Source organism: Achroia grisella, unplaced genomic scaffold (genome assembly GCF_030625045.1).
Source record: "Achroia grisella isolate CSIRO2021 unplaced genomic scaffold, CSIRO_AGI_Agris_v1 utg114, whole genome shotgun sequence".
Taxonomy (NCBI): Eukaryota; Metazoa; Arthropoda; class Insecta; order Lepidoptera; family Pyralidae; genus Achroia; species Achroia grisella.
The window spans coordinates 435,643-459,755 of NW_026712585.1; the positions used below are offsets into that span (position 1 = coordinate 435,643).

Consider the following 24,113-nt stretch of genomic DNA (forward strand, 5'->3'; position numbering starts at 1 on the left):
AAAGTAGACGGATGCGAGAGGATGGGAACACTGAGATGGATGGAGTCTATGAAAGATGATATGCATAAAAAGAGAGTAAGCCCAAACATGAAAACTGTTAAAGACGGGTTGAATAAGATGACATACTACATAGACCCTAAATAATGTGATAAAGGTAAGGCAATGGTGAATCACATGTGTAAAATTTATAAAAAAGATGAGAAAAAGACAAACATTGTGAAATCTGCAACAGATTTACAGTATGATCATAATAAATAAATTCTGTAAATAATATATAAACCATCATGACAAATTCACCAGGAATTCGACATATTTTATCTGACCTCATACTGTTCTTATCATCTTCCACTGGTGCCCCGCCAGCGTAAACCGTTAGAGCGGGTGGGCCACCAATTCATTATCAATAAAAAAATATCAATGTCTTCTCATGTGTAACCCGAGGTGATCAGACCTGGCGAAGGATCTCCGACACAGCGGGCACGTGAATGGTCGATGGCCGGTGTGTTTGCGAGTGTGGCGAGTCAGCTCATCCGAGCGGGCGAAACGCCACTCGCAGCCAGCCCACGCGCACGAATAGGGCTTCTCGCCTGAAGTCGAATGGAAACAGATTGTAATGGAATATGATAACTGTCGCCTTTATACGAGAGGCAACACAGAGATATAGTGATATTCATCTTCACCTCATGCATTGCCAATCTAGGATTTCATACATTCATACCCTGTAATTCCACTGTACACATATATACATACATATATACCCTTCACATATGTCATACATATGCACCCTTCAAACCAGAAAACAGTTAATAATGTTGCTTATTGAAATAAATAGGTGAAATTGAAGTTTTTCTTAAAGAATTACGATGAGAAACAAAGTAACGGGCCACTTGATGGTATGATGGTAAACGATAATCGACTTCTATATACATGAACACCACTACGGACATCCTGCTATATGCGACACAGTAATATCTGTTATGTGTTAGCATTCCAGAGGACTATTCTTATTTTCACAACCTAATCGCGCCCCATAACCGAAATACTTTACAAAACGAATAGCTTTGCAGGTAAAACAGGTGTAACTAAGATAAGATAGGATAGAATAGATAACCTACCCAAGCAGACGACTTTTTTCAGTGTACCCCTAAACGACTTCTTAGAAAGTTCTCTGGTAAATCTTTATATAGTATAAAATTAAGTCGCTTCCGCCATCTATTCGCTTAGATCTTTTAAGCTACTGAACGGATTTTAATGTAGTTTTTAGCAATAGATACGAGTGATTCTAGAGGAAGCTTTATATGTAGAATACATGTACACTCGTAGGAAGCTGAGGCGTAACCTAGTTTAGTATTAATAACACATACCTGTGTGTGTTCGTTTATGCGCCTTTAAATGCGAACTCTTGGTATAAACTTTATGGCATCCCGCCACATCGCATTTATGAAGTCGACGTCGACTCTGCTCATTGTTAACTTCTATGTTTTCATTCTCAGCAGTCTTCGTGAACGTTTTCCGTTGTGTTAGTTGGCTTAGCGATCCGTTTAGGGCGTTCTGTAGCGCCGTGTTCAGGAGGAAGCTCTTCAACTCGGCCTCTGATGGTTTGTGCGGTACGGAGAACGGTATGAGCGGTGATAGGAACTGCTTCTGGGTTAACTCGTGTGGCGATTGAGGAGTCGGCTGTTCTTGTGTTGGTTGTTTAAGTCTAGAAAAAAGTTTTATTGAAGGAATTTATTAATGCCAATACAGTTTAAAAAAAAATTATAATTTTAGTTACGATTTTAGTACTAATATTTCCGTCCCTACCTTACCAGTTCCCTTGAATCTATAAATTAAGTTGAGAACAACTGGCAATTTAACTTAATTTCTATTTTATTAAAGCCAGATTTTGAACATTGCATGAACAACTATTGCGCCATTTACCTTTTGTGTTTTATTTACAATGATAAATAAACGAAATCCTACCATTTTTGATCTGCAGGATCTAGACACGCGGTAGCGTGTCAAGCCGAGTTTCAAGTAAACTGGCAAGCAGCACCGTGTGTATATTTACACGAACCATTTGGAGCCACTTTTGGCCCCCTCATAACTCAAAAACTCTTTCACACAAACCTGTCAAATTTGGTTCATATATTGAGACTTGCGAGATAAATACGTGTTCCAAATTTCATAAACATATCTCAAACTGTTAATTAGATATTAATGTCCAAAAATCGTCATTTTTATCACTGATCAACTATAGATCAAAATTATAACCCACTTCCAGATGACCTAGGAAGTTCAAATTTGGCATGCAGATAGGTAATTAGGTGAATATAAAGGAAAAAATACGAAATATACTGTAGCCTTCGCAAGTTCTAAACATGTTACTTGTCGGTTCCTATTTTAATATTAGTAGTAACTAGCAATCGAAAGTAATAATTGGTATATGAGAACTGGCCAAGTTAGAACTTAGGCTACAGTATATTATCCTAAGTTATAAGAAGAAATGATATTTTATATTGTTATAAATACATTTCAGGATAGACCATTGAACTTGGCACCCATTTAGATCTCATCTCTTTTGTCGTAGAAGTCAACAATCAAGGCATATATCATAATATTAAACTCGGCTATCATTTCACATTTATGTTTTTGATGGGATGTTAGTATAACACGATCGATTATTATTTTAAAATCACACACTATATATCTATACGTCTTATAAGTTCTTACAGCAACTACTGTGGTTTGGACGATAGTTAAAAATATTATATACGTTACTTTAACTACTACTAGCATTGCAGTTTTAATAGTGATATTTAAAAAAACATGTTAATAGGTACATTTTTTTACACTACCATGGTGGCAATTAAGCATACGGCCCATCTGATGGCAAACTGTTACCGTAGCCTATATACGCCTGCAACACTAGGGGTGTCACATGCGTGATGCCGACCCTTAATAAATTAATATAATAATATTTACTTTTGCATAAGCTGTTTTGGTTTCCTGGCGCTGCGGAGGTCAGGTCCCATTTTTATTTTCGGCACCGGATGACTTGACCTGAAATGAAAACAAAATGAATAGTTACATATCTCTTATCTCAAGAGTGCTACAGTCCAGTGTGACTTTTTAGAAGGTTCATTGTAATTTCTTAGTCACATAAAATAGGATAAAGCCCTTCCTAAGCCTTTTCATCTCTTTTCAATTATTCAACGAGTGATTCAACTGGACTGTACAAGGTGACTTTTTATAAGACACAACATTTTAATTTTATTAGTGCCATAAAATAGGATGAAATATTTTAACAATAATTATTACCAATTATAAAAAAAAAAAAATTATAATAATAATAACCCTGAACAATTTACACAATGTCATCTAGTTTAGTCTAGTTAGTTTAATGCTATCAAGCTTAGCAGAGCTTGTGTTATGAGTACTAGACAACTGATATACATAAACAGATACTTTATTTGTAAATATATTATATACATAAAAAACACCCAGACCGATACAATCATGAATACAAATGTTTGTATAGTGCGAGGATTCGAAAATTGTAAAGATTAGTTGGATATAAATATTACTTACGCGAATAACAATTGCGTAGACGTACATTCAGCTTCTTTGTTCAGCTTTGATGAGGTGGGAATTGTGCCTGAAAAACATTAAGAGAAGTGTTCAATAAAATATTTTAATTTAGTCATCTACACTAATATTATAAAATCGAAAATGTATGTTACAAATGTGTGTTTAATTATATTTTCACATACATATAATTAAACACACACAAAAAATCATATTATTTTTATGTATATTCATATGGTTTCCCAGTTTTAATCTTAGATCTATATGCTGAACTAGACGGTAGGGATAAATTATATTATAAAAAAATACGTTTATAAGCGGCTAAAATCCTACACGAATAAATGATTTTTGAATTTGAATAAATAGGAAAAACAAACACAGAACAGATGAACCTTTCTTAAAAGAATTTCGCATAATGATGGACTGTTTATGAGTATACGTCATCTTATAACTTTATAATTCAGTTTGAATGGAGGTACACCCCCATTCAAAACAAGGGTTGCAAATTTACGCAAGTAAAGTTGTGGGACAACAGCTAGTCTTTATATATATTTCATGCATCATCCATTCTTCATCGAGTAAACATCTTTTCTCATGCAGACACGCGGAAACCGTACACTCTTAAATTCCTCAGAGAGAATTACAAACATTTCGAGTTATGTAAAAAGTATTGGCTCCCAATTACCGCACCCTATTAGCTTCCTTATACAACACAATATAAAACACTAAACATCACTGTTTCTGTCCCCGTCGACTGATGGAGGTGTGAAAGAGACAAAGGCGTCGGTGTTAGCAAAAGCACAACTTTACCATATACGTCTGTAAATTATCCAATTACCTAGTATTTTACGTTCCTATGTGATCACCTGAGGAATTGACAAATACGGGCAAGCACGTAACGTTGTTTAATTTTGGGTTCCTGTTATTTTATTCTATTTACTTTATAAATTTATTATTATTTAAAAACTTATGTCGTTATTAATATGTCCTATGCTGCTTCTTCACATATTTGACATTATTGTACCATTATATAATTGTTTTACACTTCAACATATCTGATACCAAATATACCGGCACCTAAAAAAGTAAGAAATATTTATGAATTGGTGCTATTGTATCGTACATAAATTTTGACTTTAATATGTAGTAAAACATTGGTTTAAAAGAACAATATGCAAGTTTGTGGCTCAGTATCTCTATTTCTATTTCATCCAAACTTCCTCATAGCAGCAACGGACCTCTCAATAATATTAGGTCATAGTCTAATAATTTTATTAATTAGGTAGATATATAACATAAATTAGGACGAAGTGATAAGACACAATTTACTTTTTCACGTACATATATCGTATCGTACCGTATTGTACTCTATTTCCGCGTTTAGCCTCTCATTTGGTCCATTGTGCGTATAGAGCCGATACAACTGGAATAGCCAACCAAACTCTTCCTGGAAGCTCATCCTACATATATATGTATGGTACAAAGGTATAGTTAGATGTATAGGATAGGTTACAGACTTTCCCTCTGAATATATTGTAACCAATAGATGGATAATCTTAATTGTCCCAGCTATAGTTTATAGGTGTAGAAATAGTTTGCCATGCCATTAGATAAGCGATAGAACTTGCTGTGAGAAACTGAGCGGATACTGTATAAATTTTGATTAATTGCAGTCTCGGTGGTCTAGCTGTTAAGCACAACGCTTTACCTCCAATGGTCGCGAGTTCGATTCTCGAACAGTACAAACATTTTATTCATGAATATGATTGTTTGGGTGTTTTGTATGTGTATATTATGTACGTATATACGAAAAAAGTATAGAAGTATATAGTTTTCAAGTACCCAGAACACAAGCTCATCTAAACTGGGGATAGCATTTTTCGGATTTTGATGAAACTTTACAGTAATATAGCTTCTACATCAGAACAACATAAAGGCTATGAAAAAGTACCTATGTACTTTTTTATAGTTTGCTTAAGTAACAAAACAACAGATTTTCAGTTACTTTATACTTATTATTTAATTCACTAGATTAGTTTTAAAAAACTTGTACGAAAAAACGCCATGGACAGAATTAAAATACGTCCGAGATGTAGAGTAGCACAGTTAGTTTAGAGGAAATACGAGACTCCATTAAAGTGAATGAAAGCAAATGAAAAAATATAATCGTATTTTTATTTAGTAATATTTTTATCTACACCAAACATTTAATAAAAATTGCCAAAACGTTCGATCCATTTACAACACTTAATTTTAATATATACAGATGACGGTATTACGCGTTTTATATCCCAAATAGTTGGCGATTAGTATAAAATAACAATCGAACCAGTTCGTGAGACGTAATACCCTCAATTTGCGATACAATCGCCAATCGCTTATTTCATGGCCACATTCAGAGTCCTGTAACAGAGCACGTAAACTCTTAACTGGCATGATTGGTACTACTGATTGGAATTGGGGTATGGTATAAATTTATAAGCGATCGAGTATCGAAGTAAATATCCCGGATATTCATCAATGTTCGCTGGCCGAGTCAATAAAAGGGTGTTGGGTATTTCAATCGGAAGCCATGTCTGTAGCATTTTGTTAAACTAATTTAAAGCATTACCTGTATGATTAAATATTACATTACCTTATACACCTTACTTATTGACAAACTCATGGTCAATTTTATAAAGAAATTGTAACTATGAGTGTCACCTCTCATACGATTTTCACGTAATATTTAAGTGCTAAAAAAATAGTGTAGAATAAGCGGCATCAAACATAGCACTAAAGAGAAATAATCTTTATTCAAATAAACTTAATATAATGCACTTTTGAATAAACATATTTTTTTATTCTACCACTCATTCGGAACGCAGATTCATCACGAGAAGAATGAGCAAGAAACTTTTAAAGAAATCTTATTTAGAATTAAATTGTAAGAATTTTGTGTGAATACATACTACAAAATAGCAACTAAAATGTTATAATAATATAACTGTAAAAGAAATACATAAACTGTAAAACTTTAAAAAAAGATCTGTATATTATATAATACTTAGTTTAAAATGTATAAACATATTTGATCTCATAAATGAATTAACATACAAATCTCTACATTTTGTAACTTACACCATGATCACAAATTGATTCTCACACTTTACTCGCTACAATTATGCGTGAATTTATACATTCGGTAGTCATTGTTACGCCACGGTGTGTTACGAGGTTAACTTTCAGTACACAGTCAATATGATGCGATACTATGCTATAAATAAGCAGTTTACTTAAGTCTGTCTGTTAAATATAAATCATATGTATTTGGAAGTTTTTATTCTTAAAGAATACGATAATTTTTCAACTAAAAAAGGTTGGACCATCAAAACCCGTAGTAAACAAGTACATTTTTGTCAAGAAAATCACTAAATGCCTTATCGAAAGATTACAATAAAAACATTCCTTTATTCACATATATTACATTCATATCAGAATTCAGTTAGTATGCAGTATAGTTCTTTGAATAATTAAAGGTACAGTATTAAAAAAAATGTATTTTTTGTTTAGAATAATTTTATTATGGGATCAGTTTCAGACTTGTAAATTAACTCGTTCTATAAGCGTCATAGACATTCTATTTCAATTATTCCACGCATTTATAATGATCTGGAAAGTAACTTTTTAAAAAAGCTAATGAATACTAAAACTATTGATAATAATTCCACTGAATTAAGCTGAGTCAAAAACGAACACTTTCATGGGCTGCATTAATATAAATAATAAATCTGGCTAAGCTGGATAAATCACTATAACCTGTAATTTCAGAACGAAAAAATTAAAAATGATACTTTCTATAGCTACGAGTAGCACGCAGCAAATTGTGTGCACAATCCTAATACTTCCGATTCGTATCGCCGATGTTATAGTCTGTATTTATAGCTTACAGCTTTCTGTATCATACAGTAACATCTACTGATGCACATTCGGTCTGGAAAAGTAATACTAGACAGTAAAGGAGCCAACACACAGGGGAACTGTGACACAGTGTACGGAAATATTCTGAAATAGATTGTTCTTGTTGTTGAGTGACAGCCGACGTGAACAGCTCCACGGATATCACATTAGCGTTCTCATTCCAGAGAAGTAACACTTTTTATGCCCCTGTACCCTGTAATTTCACTGTCATATCTCACCCTCCAACCGAAACATAGTTTATAAAAGAAGGTATTTCGCGATTGACTGATGTGATACAAATAAGATAATAAGAAAAATAGATTTTAATACATCATGTGGATTGGGTAACAAAATCATATCATTGTTTTATGTGTGTTGTTTTATTAAATATAATAATTATATCGACGAAACGACTGCAATTACGTGATCTGAGATTAAATTTGAGTTTGTAGTCTACAAATTCAACTTTTTTAATTAAACCTATCATTCTCCAATATCGTAAATGAAAAATATCGTAAAAAGTCTAAAATGATTCTTAGATATAGTGTGCAGAAACCTTAACGCATAGATTTGTAAGTTTAACTTTACGATCCATTTAGTCGTTTCAATGGTCCTACAGTACTAGACTGTTGTTGTTTATTGCTCTACTTGGAATGTAAAAGGGGGTTATGTTTCGCATCTTTATGTATGTATATGTAACAATAGTTTGTCTGCATTTTAGATAAACTATGTACTGTATACAATGCTATAATGCTATTTTACATAATTCATTATCACTTTCACATACATTGCGCACAAAATTTTATTGGTTATAGAATTTTATGTGACTTGTTGACCCAATAATGCGTGCTTTGTGCAAAGTAAAAACAGAGCTGTAACGGACGAAATAGGATATGACACAGTTAGCTTAAATTTTAAAACTACGCAACGGGTTCACCTGTTTTCTTAATACATTATTGATACATTATTGATACTGTGTTAAGGGCACCAAATGTGCTATTAAGTATTGTACTGTATGCATTAAACTTATATAAATAAATATTTAACTCGAATCCAATCGGGAATCTTAAAGATAGAACCGTTAATGATTTAAACAAGTAAACAATGAAAGTTATAACATTATGGTAAACTTGTATTGAAAACTGTAGCAATAAGTACCTATACAATGCTTGCTGCATCTGAGTAAACATTTACATCATTTAACTTAAATATAAGTTAAGACCTTGTTAGTGCCACGATAATACTTATTTATGACTTAATCTTGTACTTATTTGGATACGAGTTTGGTATATGGCCGAAAGCGGATGACTATTCGCAAAATAATAACAATATGGGTTAATAAGTTTATAAGTTAATAACAATATGAAAATACTTAGTCGTATATAGTAAATATGTGATAAATTATTTTGTTTATATTTTTAGTACATTCTAATGTTTTATCGTCCATTTCGTGAGGAATCTAAATATCTTCAAAAATACATTAGTAACAACAGCCAATTTACTAGGTGTCTGAGCGTGGTATTACTCAGCTAAAAATTTAAAATTAATACTTTCTATGATTGATGTAGTAATTCTAGAAATTAATATAACACAAGAAAATCATCAAATACATATTCTATATTATGAGAAAAACCATTAAAAAAAAGCCTTTTAATTTTAGTTAATAACAAGATGTCAATAATTAGGCTTCTTTTATTCTTCTTTTTATTGATGCACACCATACACCGCCAGTAAAAGAAATTTAAATAAAAATAAAAGTATATTCACATCAATAACAAGTAAAATTCAAATCCGCAAATCGCTTCACTCGTCACACACATCGCATCACTACCAGAGCTATATTTGGCATAAATCCAACTTAGAATAACATTGATATACTTAAGTTATAATAATTAGAGATATTGTTGACAACCTCTCTATTGTTCCGTATTGGTACGGTTTACTTCATTTCTAGTTTACATTTATTTCTCAGTAAAATATAAACGCCTTATACGCCAGGAATTTTACTTTAAAAGTATTTTACTGTTTTAGAGTTAGTAGTAATTACTTAAGTAGACCATCAGCTAGACAAGCATTTCCATCTTTATATCTAAGAATGCACTTTGAGTAGAGAAAATAATTTCATAGGTCTGCATTCTTTCACACAATCCAGACTCTTGCTTTATCCACTTTCATAATGCAAACTAAACAAATGACTTGAAGTTATTTAAAAGTAGGTTTTATGACCTCCCGGTTGGTGAAACATATTGCACGATACACTACTTTCTCAATTATTCAAACTAAAATCAAATATTAAGATGAATATAATACCGCATGTAAATCATTTCATAATTCTTAAGTGTGCCTAGTAGGTTGATCATAGAGAGGTTGATCGCTAATTGTTACCTAGGTATCAAATATAAAAAAAATAAATACATACTATGATGGAGACATGTTTGATTTTTCTTCATATTCACTACACTATCTGATAATGAATCCTGCTGCATTTTCAATACTTTAAAAATGTATTCATAATAAATTTACCATATATGATTGCTTTACGCTTCAACATATCTGATGGCAAGGAATTAGACCGGCTCCCTGCCAGCACCGGCCCACGTAGTAGCAACGGACCTCCCATTCATAATAAATACTACCGTAACACATATTTATTACGATATTGTTGTACTATGGTATCAACGTTTATGCTTTAGGCAGTGTATTACGAAAATCGTAGAATACGATACGTAACATCAAATTTCCTTACTCCCTATTTCCATGTACGACAACCCTATCGCGACATCAGTGTTGTACCAGAGTCGATAAAACCGGTACCATAGTTTTATCGAAACAAGTACGCACAGCCGTTAATTATAGTGGACGGATACACGGCTAGTACATTGTTTGAATATCCGAATGTACGTCGCATGTTGCGTGTTTGTACCTATTTCGAACATTTGAAAGTTGGTGATCTATGAGGGAGTATAGAGACTTTCTTGGAGTATCTACAATAAATAAAGTTAAAAGTAGGCTTTTCAGACAGATAGTATACAATATAGGTGCTAGGAAACCTACAAATAAGGAACTATATAGAGGTCTCTATGTACTGTGTAATCTACAGACATTTTCTAAATTATGTTGCTATCGTATCTCATCAAGATTAATTTTTAATTATAGTTACATTTTTAAGGAGCATTAGCCATAATGGATATATAATACGCATTATTTATTAACAATAAATTATGCTTATTTTATTTAATTTACTTAATCGTTTACAATTTAATTAGTAAATTAATAGTACTAATTCCACCTGTTCTAATTTTTGAACGATATATATTTTTAACATTGAAACTATAATCGATAAATAAACAACATACCATTCCCATCACTGCAATACAAAGTTTAATTTCAATAGTTAGTAAATGACAGGAATCAAGAAGAATAAAGAGAATATTTTAAAGAAAGTGTCTTTTAAAAAAAATATGAATGTGGAAGTTATAAGAACCGAAAAAGAGATGTATGGACTGTGTGAAAGATGATATGGCAAGAAAGGGAATGAATAACGGCTAAGATAACTGCGAATAGAAAAGAATAGACGAGAAATACATATTACGCCAACGACAAATGATATCGGATAAGGAAAAGAAGAAATATTAAGAAAAGAAAAACATTAAATTAGTCGAAACCATTATCGAACTTAAACTGTAATTAATAGAGATCTAAAAACGTGTACTTCCACTATAAACTATTATTAATTGAAACACTATTGACAGATTTATTTATCGGGCAACAAAAAAAAATCGCCGTAGTCAAATAGGAAATGGATAAGTAAAGGGACAGATGTACTTTGATATATTAGACCGTCTAGACTACAGTTCTATATGTCTACAGTTCTATATCTAGACCTTATTTTATTTAATTCTATTCTGTATAGCGCTAAAAGAGCGCTCATTACTACTACACGCCCGTCCGACCTCGATATTAGCGATTAACATTGAGATGATAGAGGTACGAACATCTTTATACGTTATATGTAAGTTATAAGCTGAGGCGGAAGAGATTAATTTTTTATACTTGCACTCGCGTAAACCTTTCATGATAAAATTATCATAATTTACAGATAATTTGAAACTAAATTGTACCCAAAACTAGAATATTAAAGTCCTAAATAGTCCTTTAAGTTTCTACCACAGATCTCTGTTAAATGTAATGTTCAAAATCATAGTTTTATACGAAAACCTAGTGCAAAAAAAAGATAAAACTAAATACATATACATATATATTTTATTGGAGAATGTTAATGTCCGTGAATGTATAGTATTTCAATTTTAATATAACGTAGCAGAAAGCGAGCCTACTGCTGTCTCTCGGATCAATTTGGTTTCTTGTCGGTATATCCAAGAACAGAGAGTTAATCAGTAATGTAGATATATATTTACTCTTTTTGTGTCAGGCATATTTGAGCTTCGACAACACTTTTCAAGTTTTATTTCGTAATTTCATTGTTAGGTATATATTAGTTATTTTACAAAAGTATATATAAAAAGCAGATTAGTTACGATCTTTGCTATTATACAGAGCGTGAAGATGAAGATAGACAGAATTTAATTAAGTTATGAAGGCATGTCTTCCTTTCATAATAAAACTTGAGATATGCCAGCATCCTATGCAAATAAGCCGACCCAACCTACACTAACGTCATACCAATCAAGTTTTTCTAATAAAATCCTACGACTAATCAATGCACGCTCAATCTATTTACTTCGCCCACACCCAAACAAGGCGATGGTAATGTAATGCGTTTTTAAAGTGTAGTGTGACCATGATAATTATTGTTATTCTGTTTTAATTGTGTACACTTATTAAATTAATTAAGGTGGCACTAAAACTTTTATTGTATAATGTTTTGTAATTAACATTACGATTATAATAAAATCCAAAATATATCGCAACCACAATCCAGAATTAAATGGTAAAAATATACTTTCTTAAATTATATAAAGTGGAAATGGTAGACCTACTTGTGGTACGTTTGTTACATTATTTTAATGTAAATATTTTGACTGTTTTTAATGAATATTGTAAAAGCATCTTGAATTTGGCGAAGAAATAATTTAAACGTTACAATACAATAGAAGAACAATTTTAAACGTTACAACTTAGCATACTCAACTCCTAATATATGTATTTATGATGTCGACTGTACCTTACCAGAGAGTAACTATATGTATATTACCAAGTGACTTCGAGTTCAAATGTGCATTGAAAATTACTCGGCAATTGATGTATAACTTCTTAATACTCAAAAACGTGTTTTTAAATACATGACATGCATCAGATGGACCGTATACTTGATTACCACCAGTGTGGTATAAAAAAGAATATTATACTCTATTTTAGGATACTAAGTGATGTCTTGTTAAGAAGTAGTAACCATTGCCTATTGACATGAAAAATCTATGATACACAGATTTTTCATGTCAATAGGCAATGGTTACTACTTCTTAACAAGACATCACTTAGTATCCTAAAATAGAGTTACCCGAATGAGCACTGAAAGCGCTTAGAACAATAAATTAACACTTACGTCAATCAACATAGAGTTGAAGTTCGTTAGTACTTAAACGGGCATGCAATAGTAGTTTCTTGTACAAGGCCTTATATCGATGACGTAGAGTTGAATTTTAGTTAACAAATTTGCTTTAATCCAATAGTTTTCCAGTTTTTGCAACGATGGCGTGACCTGCACTGGTAGCGTCTTCGGCCTTCGGGCAATTCTAATGCCCTTTAATATAAGCGCATGCACGCTAGGACAGTGCCGGATCATTGTGAGTCTTTTCGATTGTAATTTTTATACGACATGCAATACAGAATAATAGGGGGAAGGAGATTGCTAGGAATGTGGAACATAAATACAAAATAACATACTTTTCAGTCGCCGAGTGCTTCGTTTTTTAGAGTTAAAGTACAGGTTTTGAAAGCATCACACCTTTGTCCTCTAGAATGGCAACGCACGAGATGTACCATGAGTATCACATGTCAACAATATGTCGATATTACTGGCATGTGATGCTCTTTATGTATATGTATTGGCGAGATTGCCACTCACCACTATATATAAGTACGTACAAAAGCCAACAGAATATTAGCGCTTCAAGTTTATCCGTAGTTTTGTTCTGAGTTAGTTGCCTACCTCTGCGGACCATAAAGTTACCTCAATTTCTTTTATTTATATATTTATATTTTTATATACCTTTCTATACTGTTTCTGTAATTGGTGAATATAGAACTTATCTATCTATATGTCAGATTGTATCACGTAAAAGCTTGCCCTATATCCCATTAATTGCCACGGCTGTGTATCGACAATGGTGCATTTCCTTGTCCCCCTACAAGAGATAGCAAGTAATGCGAGTGCATAACTAGTTGTAACTAAGTTAGTGGGACAACACACGAGTCCGTATTCCATACTCTCAACCAACTTCGAAAAGACAGAAGGAAGATTTAAGTAAGTAACTGGTCTTACTAATTGTTCTCGAATAAAGTAGTTGTCCAAACTTTCGAAAACAAAGAAGAAAGATTTGAATATTAAACTTATCTTGCTAATTCTTCTCGCATAAAGTAACTGTCCAAACTCTCGAAAAGAAAGAGGGAAGATTTGAATAATTTTAAACTTATCTTGGAAATTCTTCTCTTGAAATTCTTCTCTCGAATAAACAAGCTGTCCAAACTCTCGAAAAGAAAGAGGGAAGATTTAAATAATTATAAACTGAAACTGAATGGACCGTGTGCGGGGGCCCTAGAAACATATAGGCTCGGTAAGGTATGATCCCTTTCACTGGCACCTCTCCGCTTTAATTAACATAGTATAGATATAACGCACCCAAGAACGGTTATACAACGTTTACTGTCGATCTCTTGGTTGCAAACTGTCCTATACGTATTAATTTAAATTATTTTAATGTAAAAATTAAATACAATACAGAAAACTAGCGCTGGGTGCACTTCAGTCCAGCAATAACTTATCAGAGTTTGTACTTATTGCCAATTTTTTTATAAAACTTTTGAATAATTGTATTATTGTTAGCAATAAGTCGTTTTTTTAAGTTTTCAGTGTGGATTTTCATTTATTTCAGTTTCCAAGCAGCTTGCTTTGTGATCTGTGTTTCAGTTGAGGATATTTTATATAATTATTTTAATAATTCTTAACATCCACCGCCATCTCCAGAAAATAACTTTGACTATAACATTCTATCTATCAGATCTTTAATTAATTTATAGTGTCAATACAGCAAAATAGAGTCATAATCTGCTTCTTCCTGATCCCATCCATTTAGGTTGGGCGTAATGTTTTTCTTTTCCATTCATCCCTTTTTGTAGTCATTTGAATATTCAGTCCTTTTCTTGCCATATCATCTTCCACACAATTCATCTATCTCTTTTTCGATCTTCCATAAGGATATCCTCATTCATTCCGATCAAGAACACCCCAACCGAATCTTCATAATCCTATTTTTAAAGTAGATATCTTAGACTTTTTACCATCAGATGTACCGTATGCTTTTTTTGTTCGAAAACATAAGATTTGCTTACTTTACCAAATATAACGCTGTAAATGAATCAATTCATTAATATTTATGAAATTTATATTTAGAAATGTAGTAAATACTGTAGAATCTAAATAATGAAGTAATAGAATTATGAAAGAGATAGCAGACAAACAAATTCAGGGATAAATCTGTTGTTGTCCACCAAAATTCCATGTAATTTCCGTATAAAGCTTGAAGTGACAGACAAACAAGTCTAATATTGGTATTAGTGCAGACTACTTTGTCACGTTGGGTACAAGGCCGACGAGGTGACAACTATATACTCGTATGGTGCCGGATCTATTAAACTACGTGACATGCACGACGCGAAAAATTAATGGCGATTCTGAAGGGCCATCAATCTTAATTGTCTATCTATCTATATCTACATACTAGACTAACAAGGTAGTCGCAGAGAAAGGGAGAAAACTTAAGTGTAACCATAATAATTGCAGGGCAATAATACCAATTTCCTGTCTCTCAAGTTAAATTACTCTGTCATATGATGAGATATTGGACAACGAACATTTGAGGATATTACTATATTTTAATTAAGAGCAAACAAGTCAGTACTTTATCACAGTGACATTGTTTGAAAACTCCACACATTATTACACGTTTCCAATAAACTGTTATTGTGACAAAGGTATAAAGTTGTATACCTATAATATGTTCGATACATCAAAAATATTTAGGCTCGTTTAAATTTTTCTTCAATACAAATTACACCATATCTTTCTAAGTATGGTAGTATCTCTATTATGTTACTTACTACTTACGCATCCATTTCTTAAACCAATATATGCTAGACAGACAAATATAAAATATGGATATATATCTACTACTTTAGGTAGTAGATAGTAATAATGTATTTGTAATATTGTAGATACATACTAATGGCACGTAGTCGTCGCCTCGGAGTCGGTGGGCGTTTCAAACTTAGGTCGACCGGCTCCAGCTGGATCGGAGGCCCGCAAGCCTGCAACAAAAAATAATAGAATAGAAATAATCTATATAATAGAAAAGAAAAGATATAATACATAAAAGAATATACTTTTGTATTTAAAATTTTGTTTCATTCTAAACATAAAACTGCAGAAGTTCTAGAATAACTTCTAGAATCCATAGGTTTTCTGGAAGTTACCGCTATTTAGAGATACATTATTTCTAAATAATTGATAGGTAATTTTTTCTCTTACTCGTTGTAATATACTTTTGTACTTTTATAGATATGAGTAACTAGTTTGTACTACTTATCATCGACGTCTTCGTATGCTTCTTCTTAAAAAAAGATAGTCTAAGAGTATCCAGTAAAGTAAATCCATTTAAATAAAATCTGTTCAGATTAAATTTATAATTACAATGTTACTTGTAACTATATGAAAGGAACATCGTTGACATTGGGAAATTTAGTATGCGGGTAATAAGACAGTGCACTTTTCATTTGTTTCATTCCATTTTCGTTTTTTTTAACTCTATCTCATTGGCCACATAGTAATTTACATACAGCACAACAAAAAAAAACAAATTTAGAAATTCTAAAATCGTTTCAAAATATTGTAGAATACGGAAAATGTACATAGATATAGAATTTATAACAAGGTACTCTAAAATAATTTCGAGACCAGGCTAACTCGTGACCGTCGTGTGCGGGCTCAAATGCATGCATGCGATGCAAAATTAGATCATGGGGCTTCAATATAAGCGAACGCAGAAGGCGAATATAAAATCGATATTCTATACTATCTAACAGATGTCAGGGAATTATTTATTACAGACTCTTATGATAAGTCAAATCTACTGTCAGGTCGGAGTGCTTTTGAACTGAGATGAACTGAAAAGAAACTCAACCCTTATTCTTTTCAAATAGGCATCAAAGAATTATGTTTATCGATGTAACATGATAGTAAATTTTACATAGTATAAAACAAAATCGCTACCACTATGTATATATGTATGCCCACGTCCCAATGGCACTGGGTCTGTAAAAATAATTATTTCCAATGCCTCTGAAGTGGACAATCTAGCATTCCTGTTGTGATGAATTATATTTGCGACATTAGGGGATTACCCAATGGCCGATTTATTATAATTTACACCGCTTATAATAACGAGACTACAATAGTGATTTAAGTGCCCCATAATAGGTGTTTTAATACTTTTATATTTTTAATATCTCCCGTAACTTTCCCGCTAATACTACGGCCACACAATGACGGTTTTAATTGAAGATGATTCGTGTAACTGTTTGTTGCGTAAAAACTCCGGTCGTGCTTCGCCCGGTATTACATATTCCCAACCACATTTGTATTTTATAGAAAACATAAACAGGAAACGGAAAAATAGACGCAAATAAATTACTATTGTACCATTTCTTATCTATTCAAGTAATATCTTGAAACATTATATTTATAGATATAATACTTCACCCGCCTAACGGTTTACACCGGCAGGGCACCAATGGAGTATGTAAGATGAGCATAAGATCAGGTCAGTTAGCCCATCGTGGTAAATTTACCATGAATTTATCACGATGCTTTCCAGGCGGAACCACGTGGAGGTCAACCTGGCATTACTAGCAATTATTATTATTATTAATATTATTCCACATTACTAAAAACCCTAGATACCTTCCCTCTGTGATAGATCAGAGTGAAACATTTTAAAACCTCTCCAACGTGACCTAGAACACCCGCTAGCACTGAGACCACACAATATCTGTTTTAATTGAAGATGAGTCGTGCAACCAGCTGTCCGTTGCGTAAACGCTGCGGTCGTGCAGCGACGCCACGCCCGATATTATTTGCACGAAAATCACTATGTTAAACTGTACTTACTTACTGTTTTGCTAGGGGAAAGGATTGTTAGTAATAGAAGATAGAAGACAGCGCCTCATGTTGAAATAAAAAAAACAAAATATCTCTATTCATATAGGCCTATTAGACTCTTATGTTATGACTAATCTGTTAAGAGCTTTGGAGCCAAGAAGAATTAACAAATTAAGAAACTCAGCTCTTATACTATCTTGTACATATTTACATGAACACAGATTCATTTTTAAATTCAAATTAGGAAGAACTGAGTTATCACCAGCATACGCCATTGCAATTATGTCAAAGGAAAATAGTGCAATCAGAGTACAATGGTCAGGTTAACCTTAAAACGGTTCCCTCTGTAACCCGTTTCGACAGAACGGCACACAAGATAACAGTCTCGATGGAAAATGTATGAACATCACAATAGACATCATGTCGTCATTATTACGCCCGTGGTACCTCACAAACATTGCCAAACATGCCAGGACCAAGATGTCCGTCGTACCTCGTAATATTAAAAACACAAATGTTTGCACTAAACCTCAAATTGATACTAAAATATTTCTATCCACATACGACGAAATAGTGGTTCATGTTTTTCAATATTCCAACGGTATTGCGTGCAAAGATTGCAGTTAGGATGGTCGGTGTTATGCAATGGCCGCTCGCCCTGCCTGCCTGGCACGCCCCCAACCAAGCCTAGCCATGTGAAAATGATTTCTTTTTTATAAAAAGGAGGTTTAGCAATGTGCGAATGTACGTGTCCGATAAAACTAATACAGAGTATGTTTGTTGACGGACCCGAGTCACGAACTAAAATGAAAAACTAGACTTAAATAAATATGTAATAGTGTACCCTCTTACTCTGCTCGGTATACACTAGCGGGGCACCACCAAAGGAAGATAGGATGACGATAAAGTGAGTTCGATTAGTCACGAATGACATAGGGTACCTTATGAGCAATGGGGCTATAAATGGGGATAAATAGTGGGGATTAAGAACAATTATCTAGCTATTGTGGTCCTTAACCTTCTGTTCGGGAATGGAATTCGCTATTAGTAGCGAACGCTACTATTAGTTGTATGTCCTAAAGTATACATTAGTATCATGCTTTATTCCTGCAGTGGGTGTCTATATTTGACATCCCAAACGCCTGGAAGGAAAGAAGCTTTAACAAACATATTTTTGCCGCTTTACCTTTGCGGAAAGTTAAAATTTATGTAATGTGATATTCTTTAACTTCCATATAGTTATATATGTTATATATGTTACAAAAAGTTAACATTAAACATATTTGGACCCTTGGGTGAATATTTGGACATCTAGACTATTTAATATCAGACAGAAAAATAAAAAATATATAAATAGCATATATTTTAATAAATCAGTATATGGAAAACAAATTCGCTTTGGAATGGCGTGTTAATAAACCTAAGTGCTCGAATATCCAAAGCATTACACAACTAGTTTTACATTTCTCCCGCAATAAATACCTGAGACAATTTTAGGCTACCCATAGAGAATTCTAGTGGTGAAATATACCATAATGTCCTATCACCAAATCAATGCATTGCAAAATGGTACAAACGTAACAACTTGCAATGTGGACGGTTTGTTGGACATACCATTTGAATAGATAGGGTTGGTGGCATCGACAAATACCGAATACAAGATTCAATTATTGTTAAAATAATAATAAATAATTATTGAATTTTGGAGAAACGCGTAAAGGAAATAATTAGAAATAGGTTGCTAATGCTTAGTTAGATTTTATCGCTTTTATCGCTTCAAAATTAAGTTTTATTAAAATTCACACGTCTGGTATAGCCAATATTTCACACTCGTGCTACAATGGTTCGGACATGTAGAAATAATATGAAAATGATGAATGAAACCGTTATAGAGTATAAAAACGATCAATTTGCTTTAATTGGTACTTGCGTCCGTTGAAGCTGTAAAAGCCAACTGTAGCCAACAGCAACAGACTAAATAAAAAAAATCTAAGCTACCGTGACCAAATAGATCATATACCAGATAGAGTTAGGCAGATCTCTAGTTTACAAAACTGACAGAAGACAATAAGAATGTTGAACGTATAAAAATATATATTTCTTTTACTTGTGTCGGTAAAGTGTTATCATATTTTTCATATTAGTCTACTCTGCATGGGATATGAGAAGATAATCCATACTATTATTAAAAGTCTCTCTGACTGTCTGATTCTCACTTTTCACGAACGGATCTTAACAAATCTTAACATTAAATAAAAAAAGGCAGACAAAGTTGGATGTGACAGCTTGATATAAATAAAGTACGATAAAATGTCGATTACTGAATAGAGACAGAGCCAAGGATGTTTAATGTTGGCTTATTTAAAACAGTTTATGGAACGGCCCTGTACCAAATTGGTAATGTATATCCTTTAATTGATCCATTGATTTGTCACTTATCAGATGATAGCTCTAGGTTGATGTTGCTTCACTAACGTTACTCAATTCTAATACAATTTACGGGCAAAATTAATATTTAACTATCGACCAACAAGTTTATAGACGCTGTGCCATTATTTATATTCACCGAAGGGAGATTTCGTATAAATGATTTGTTGTTGGGACTATTAAGGTATTGTTATGTAGGTAGGTACTACATTAAGAAATAGAACATAATAAAAAAACTATATATCTACATATATAATAATAATATGAACAATGTAATACCAAATAGGAGGATTTAATGTTTGGTTCATTAACAAAACAGTTTTTACGACAATATGAATATGATCAACACGGATGTAGCCCTCGATTATGAAATACAACGATCAAAATCTATGGAGTATTCACGGGAATAACTAAGACCATCGCAACAATATATAATAGTAAAATATCAATATATTAATACATGAAGCAAAAACTTTGTATCTTTTTTACGGAACGTGCACGGACGGAGAGTATAAAATTTCGCACACAATGACATGTATTTTACACAGAAAAGTGAAGAATGCTAATATTTTTACTTTTAATTAAATAATTATGCATAAAAAATGCATTGAATTAATAAAAAATCTTTATATACACTAACATATATCTGACACATATATACTCTTTTCTATAATATATTGTTAATGTTTGTAGTCAAATTGAGTATAAATTAATATTATTGATCTATAGTCTTATTGAATGTCAAACACTTAACTATTAGTAAATGATAATTACAGCAGATAACTAATATTATAAGGTGTAACTTAGACTAAATTTATTTTTGAAATTTTATTTATTTTAATTAAAAAAAAAGTTTTAGTCCAGGCGGGTAAAGTCGCTAGTATTGTAATAAACAGCTAGTGTTTTTATAAGAGTGTGGGACTAACCAATCCCGAAAAACTATACCACAGGACATAAACGCTGCGGGATTTCAATCCCTAGTATTGACCATGTATAGCTACGAACATAACATCATTTTAAGTGTTGCTTTATTTTACAGTACAGTATATTCCATAGTATAATAAGAGAAACCAATCTGCAATTAATTATAGACCGTAGTCGGACAGATAAATCGTAGCAGCCTATCGATACATCTCAGTTGTCGGCTAATTTAGCGGCTATAAACTTAATCCGCGATAATCTAGATCTAGATTCAACAAACGGTTGTAATGTTGACAGGGCCGTCTTTAACCTATTGAACGCCTTGGGCACTTTGAGGATGTGGGGCCTTTAGGAGTACTGATTAAATCATAATAGGCCACTTGAATAGCAGTAGGGGTTCCACTAAGTACGCAATACTCCCTTAAATGTCACCCCTCATCAGATGATCATGGTAAATATTTTCTATAATTTAAAAAAGTATCCTTAAATATAACATTGAAAATACTATACTTTTTCTGATTACGATAAGAAGAAAGGTCATCCATATTGTTAGTGAAGCACTGTTACAACTTTCACATGTTTGTGTACATATATCTTTATCTCATCGTAGATCATAAATAATGGGACCTATTATTATTTTTCCAGTGCCAAAGTCTGTCTGTTTGTTACCGTTTTCAGGTCTAAACGGTTGAACGGGTCTCCATGAAATTTGACAAAGATAAACGCTATTACGAGGACGGACGTAGGCTAAATTTAATCTCTTAAGCTCAAAAAATAAATTGATGTGTGAAATAGGGAAATCAAGTTTGTACATAAGAAGTCGCGGTTATCGGTAAAATTATTACACGTATATGAGTCTATGATCTGTATTAGTCGCAAAAGGTGTAATATATTGTCTAATGAATAATACAAATAGGTGCAATACTTACTTCGACAGTTGCGGGCAGCACGGCACCTCCCCGGCGCCTTGCACCCTCTCTTTCATCCTGAAACAAGATAAATTTTGTTATCCTCTAATAATTATAAAAAAAAATATACTACAATGGGAGCAAGCAAGCATACCGTAGCTTATGAACGTCTGAAATACCAGGGGTATCACGTGCGCATTTCTGACCCTAAAGAAACTTTAATATACCTTATTTGAAAACCCCATGCTATAGTCTCTGGAGAAAACTTCAGCTACCTGCTGAAGTTCTCTCATTCTAAGTATACAAGGCAGGAAGGTAGATATTCTGGGAAATCTATACTGTCCTTACAATATTTAACATTAAGATATCTGACGCGAAGAGTTACGCCTGAGGCAAGAAAAGAAGAAAATTCTCAATATGACTGTATTTTTTCTTTCTATTTTGTTACGCGGTAACTAATTTTGGTGATTTCTTTTGCTACACACTGATCATACCACTGCTTATATTTATAGGTTGCATTTCGGCGTATGTGTTTCTGAGCAGATGGTGCAAGGAGTGAAACTCTCTCCCAGCGTCAGTGTTTCCTGCCACTTACAACATTGGGTCTTTCGAGTCAAGAGTGAAACACTATTTGAGCTAAGATATGTGTTTAGACCAAATTATCATTGCGAACAAACTTTCATCAAATTTTATATTATTAAACGTTCAAATTTAGTAGTATAAAATAATATAAGCACTGCCTGAAAAGTTAGTAGTCTAGTTCAACAGGAGTTCACGAGACGAGTTATGAAAATGGATGAAACAAAATATAGAAATAAACGTTTTTAACATTCTGTCTGCTAGGTAAGGAAGGAAAGAACCTTTGTATTTTTCTTCAAATTCTATTTTCTTCTAACCCTAAATAATTTACAATTACTTTAAACAAATTGCGAGCCTTGGACATAATCACCAGATTTAATGAAGATTTCAACCCTACGGCATACGCACTACTCAGAGAGTACCTGTAACCTCCCCTCACCTTAAATTAAGGCAACCTATCCATATTTAGACTTCACCAAGGCAACACGCAACACTTTCGGACGCCAACTGCTGCAGTCCAGCGGTGAAAGCGCCAAATGTTACGTTCCCACGCTACAGTTACTGAGCGTGATTTCGCACGTCCCTGTTATACATTCTAATTTTATTCGCGTGTGACAAGGACAGCGAGTGCGATCATCACGGGTTAGAAATGGACAATCGGCCAATGCCGATAGATCTAAGTGTCCAGTGGAGTACAGTAATCCATAATTTATTGCCAACGGGTTTCAAGAAGGAATATATAGGAATATATTTTTTCTATGTATAGTGACATCCTGAATTATGGACCTTTTTAAATCGACATGGTTTATTCACATATTGTTACTTACACAATTTATAATAAGTACTTATCTTCTTAGTTTTTTTTAATATAACAAATTATATGAACAAGAGATATACGATAGACCAAAAGGATAACCACGTCGATATTATTAATAGTGTCTAAGAATATACTATGATAGACAAACACGATATGACAAAATTGCCTAATATCGGTCACATAAAGTGGATCTTGGCCTTTTTCGGAACCTTGAAAAATGGCGTTTAAATGATCCGAAAATCTTATTTAATGTTCTTTTGTCTAATTCTAAAAAATCAAAAACTACATTTGTTTTGTTAGTTGAAATAAGTCAAGGATCACTAAATTTCTCTTTGTATGTATGTAATGTAAAATTGCCGGAAACATTACAAAATGAAAAAGTTTCATCATATTTCCGGCAATCTCGTAATGAGATCACATCTGTAAGTATATAGAAACATTATTTAAACAATTGTATTAATAAATATACACAGTATATTTATCTATGATTGTAGCGTACTGATATTTCTCTTATATAGAAAGGAAGATGTTTGAAAGAATAATGGAAAGTCCAGAGTCA

General features: G+C 32.9%; 1 protein-coding gene across 1 annotated transcript in view; it reads right to left on the bottom strand.

Annotated features, from left to right (window-relative positions):
* Positions 1-377: 377 nt before the first annotated feature.
* Positions 378-24,113, bottom strand: part of LOC131850879 (Krueppel-like factor 8) — a 30,550-nt gene continuing 6,814 nt past the window's right edge. The window contains exons 4-9 of the mRNA XM_059201263.1: positions 22,180-22,236; positions 15,969-16,053; positions 3,571-3,637; positions 2,965-3,042; positions 1,365-1,702; positions 378-587 (exon numbers count right to left, since the gene is read on the bottom strand). Coding sequence (XP_059057246.1) covers positions 415-587; positions 1,365-1,702; positions 2,965-3,042; positions 3,571-3,637; positions 15,969-16,053; positions 22,180-22,236 — 798 coding nt within the window. The 3' untranslated portion in view covers positions 378-414. The remainder of the gene's footprint in view (positions 588-1,364; positions 1,703-2,964; positions 3,043-3,570; positions 3,638-15,968; positions 16,054-22,179; positions 22,237-24,113) is intronic.